Source organism: Aplysia californica, unplaced genomic scaffold, assembly GCF_000002075.1.
Source record: "Aplysia californica isolate F4 #8 unplaced genomic scaffold, AplCal3.0 scaffold00113, whole genome shotgun sequence".
Taxonomy (NCBI): Eukaryota; Metazoa; Mollusca; class Gastropoda; order Aplysiida; family Aplysiidae; genus Aplysia; species Aplysia californica.
This window is the reverse complement of record NW_004797383.1, coordinates 1,031,489-1,034,471: the sequence shown is the minus strand read 5'-3', so window position 1 is coordinate 1,034,471 and position 2,983 is coordinate 1,031,489. Positions and strand designations below refer to the sequence as shown.

At 43.6% G+C, this 2,983-nt stretch overlaps 1 protein-coding gene across 1 annotated transcript in view; it reads left to right on the top strand.

Moving 5' to 3' along the window:
- LOC101860642 (protein bicaudal C homolog 1-A) overlaps positions 1-2,983 on the top strand; it is a gene marked incomplete in the record, with an annotated part of 146,266 nt that overhangs the window by 47,417 nt on the left and 95,866 nt on the right. The window contains 1 exon segment of the mRNA XM_013081068.2: positions 323-372. Within this exon segment, the coding sequence (XP_012936522.1) occupies positions 323-372 (50 nt within the window).

Below are 2,983 nucleotides of genomic sequence, written 5' to 3'. Positions count from 1 at the left end.
GGAAAGAGAGAGAGAGAGAGAGAGAGAGAGAGAGTATGCTATAATACGTCGTTGACATGTGCACGAAAGCAAGACGTGTAAACCTAACTTTCGTTTGTGTTTTTGCATGGATGATTATTTCTTCATTTTTTCACCCTCCCAAATCTCCCCCCAAAGGTTGCGAGGTACAGACACACGTAATTGACTTCCATCCTCTTGTTTACCTCTTTTCTTATCAATCAACCATTCTGATTTTTTATCAGCCTGACGGAATTTCTGTAAACAACCTTTTTTTCCACCAACCTCATTGTTTTGTATTTTTCTCTCTTTGCCATTTCTCCAGTTCCGCCTAGCGATGACACAGACGAGGGAGCCGAGGAGTTCTTCCAGAGGGTGAGTCTGTCCTAACTGTGTGCTCAATGTAGGTGAAGGTGAACGAAATTGTCAGCCCAAGACGTATTATGTGAGGCGTGAGGGGATTCCAACAGGCCCATCCTCTACCGTTGAAGAATCTCGGTTTTTTCTCTTTTTAGCACGTTTTTCTGTTGTTTTTGTTGTTGGGTTTTTATGTTTGTTTGTGCGGTTGGTGTGTTAGGTTTGCACCCTAATGGGGTGGGCTTCTGTTTATTTTGTGTGGCATTGTCGTCCTTGTCTATTCCTGACGATGTGTGGCGGCTATCGTGCAGATCTGATTTGTCTGCAATCTAAAGCCAACATTTATGTTAGACATTAGGAGGTAAAGGGGTTGAGGAAGATAGTATGAATGTGTGTGTGTGTGTGTGTGTGTGTGTGTGTGTGTGTGTGTGCGCGCGCGCGCGCGTGCATATATATATGTTATGTGTGTGGGTGTATGTGTTTGTCTGTTTGTGGATGTATGTGTGTGTGTTTGTTTTGAAAGGTGGGAGGGAGAGAATACTGCATGTCTACCTTTCTGAGTTGTTCGCACCTGCATGTTTTCTTGAACTCCGCCATGTTATGACACATGGGCGTTGGTGGGAGCCAATGGATCCGACATTATCTGCTGTAAAGTGCGATGAAGACTTGAAATTTTCAACCTATCAGGTCGGTTGTTGTTTTTTGTTCTGTTTGTTTTCGTAAGTGTTTTACAGTTTTACAGCCCCGCAACTGCATACGGTCATCTGAGCGCGCGGGACACATTAAACATGTTTAGTTTGGTAGGAATTAATTTTGAATTTTGCACTGGTGGCACCCGAAGCCTACTCTTATCGATTTTAGACCACCAAGAGATCTGTAATGTCCGCAACTTGCACTCAGGACCTTCCGAGATTTGTCACCCTTATCCGAGAAGACAGCAGTAAGAAGAAGTCAAGGAGTAGCAGTAGAAAGGCTGCAGAAAGAGTCAGGAGCCCAGAGGAGGGGGCAAGGGGGGGGGGCAGAAAGTGGAGACAGAAGCAGAAGACGACAGAACATTCTTAAAGAGCAGGAAAGGTTTCAAACCCGGAACCTATTGAATGAGAGGCGAACACCGTAACCTCTAGACCACGAGAGCCCCTTGTCAGGTTTGCAGGGTGGAGTTGGAGTAGGGAGTCAGATATAAATTATATGGCTAGTGTGCCTGTATCATTCACTATTGACTGTAGATCATAATTTTCATCCCCGTTGACAGTAAATGTACTTTTTTAAAATTATAGGAGGTGGGCATCTTCGACCCTGCCTGTCAATGCCAACCAAAGTTGAATGGGATTTAGTGTCTAAGCGAAAAGATATAGATACTCCATGAAATGGATTAAGCAATGGGGTATAGAACCAGCGTCTCTTTCCATACAACAGCCAATAGCCTAATCGTTCGACTACAGACTTATGACAGACGCCGTGCTTTTATCGAACATAGTTCCTTCCCCCTTCCCCTTCCCCTTCCTTACCCCCAGAAATTGGTCATTATGGATAATTTACTAATGAAAGGACAAATGAGAGAGGGAACTTGCTGCTTACAGACAAAACGTCACGGAAAGCCAAAGGAATGGCATTTCACTTACACATGACCGTATGGCTTGTCAAGAAGGAAATCCGAAATACCATGCTTTTGGTGAAATGAGTGAGTTTTAAAAAAAAAGTTTATGTACAAAGATTAGAGGTTTTACAAGAGGGTGCATACAAAGAAAAGTTGGTGGAGAGATAAGGACCAATATCATAGACGTTTGATAGGAAAGAGGGAACAAACCACACCAGAGCACCCATATTTTTGCTGTCATATTACAGGACACTTGTTTTTCTAAGTATTAAACTACGCAGATTTCTGTAAATTGAAGGGTAGCCTACCGTGGAGGCAGATGAGGGAATGTCTTCGTGTTAATTGGTCCGTGAGTCAGGAAAGACGGAAAAAGTGCTCTCGGCAGGCTGCAGCTGGTCGTTATGCCATGAGTTAGTCACCGAGTTGGCCGGAGGTTTAACGCTCGTTCAGGCTAATAAATTTTCTTAATTCTCCTAAAGAGTTCCACTGCGTCAGATCCTTTAACCGTAGCCCAAGTGCTGCACGGAATTACCTGCCCTGTGCCTCGTTGCGCATTAAATCTAGAACTTCAAAACAATCAATAGGAAAGCAAACAGTTCGCTGAAGCGTGGTGGTGGATGTTTATCTTGTGATCCGTGTTTGAAAGAGAAATACGCTTGTTAAGTTTGATGTTTTTATTCCGATCCAGGTCCTTTGAAAGCGTTCTGCATCGATAGAAAATTCACTACCTTTTATCGCCCAAGCTTCGGTGTTGTTCTGTGCACTTGTGTGTGTTGCACTTTGTGTAAAGTACAGGCAGGTCAAAGGGCCAAACGCAAGCTTGGGAAATATATTGTTGCTGTGGTTGTGCTGTATACAAAGTGAAGATACAAACGCCTCCGTTTGTGGTAGGCCGACTGAAATGTATAGTATTCTAAGAAAATGTGTTAAATACTCTTCTTCTGTCTCTCTTTCTCTCTCTCTCTCTCTCTCTCTCTCTCTCTCTCTCTCTCTCTGTCTGTTTGTCTCTCTCTGTCTCTGTCTGTCTGTCTG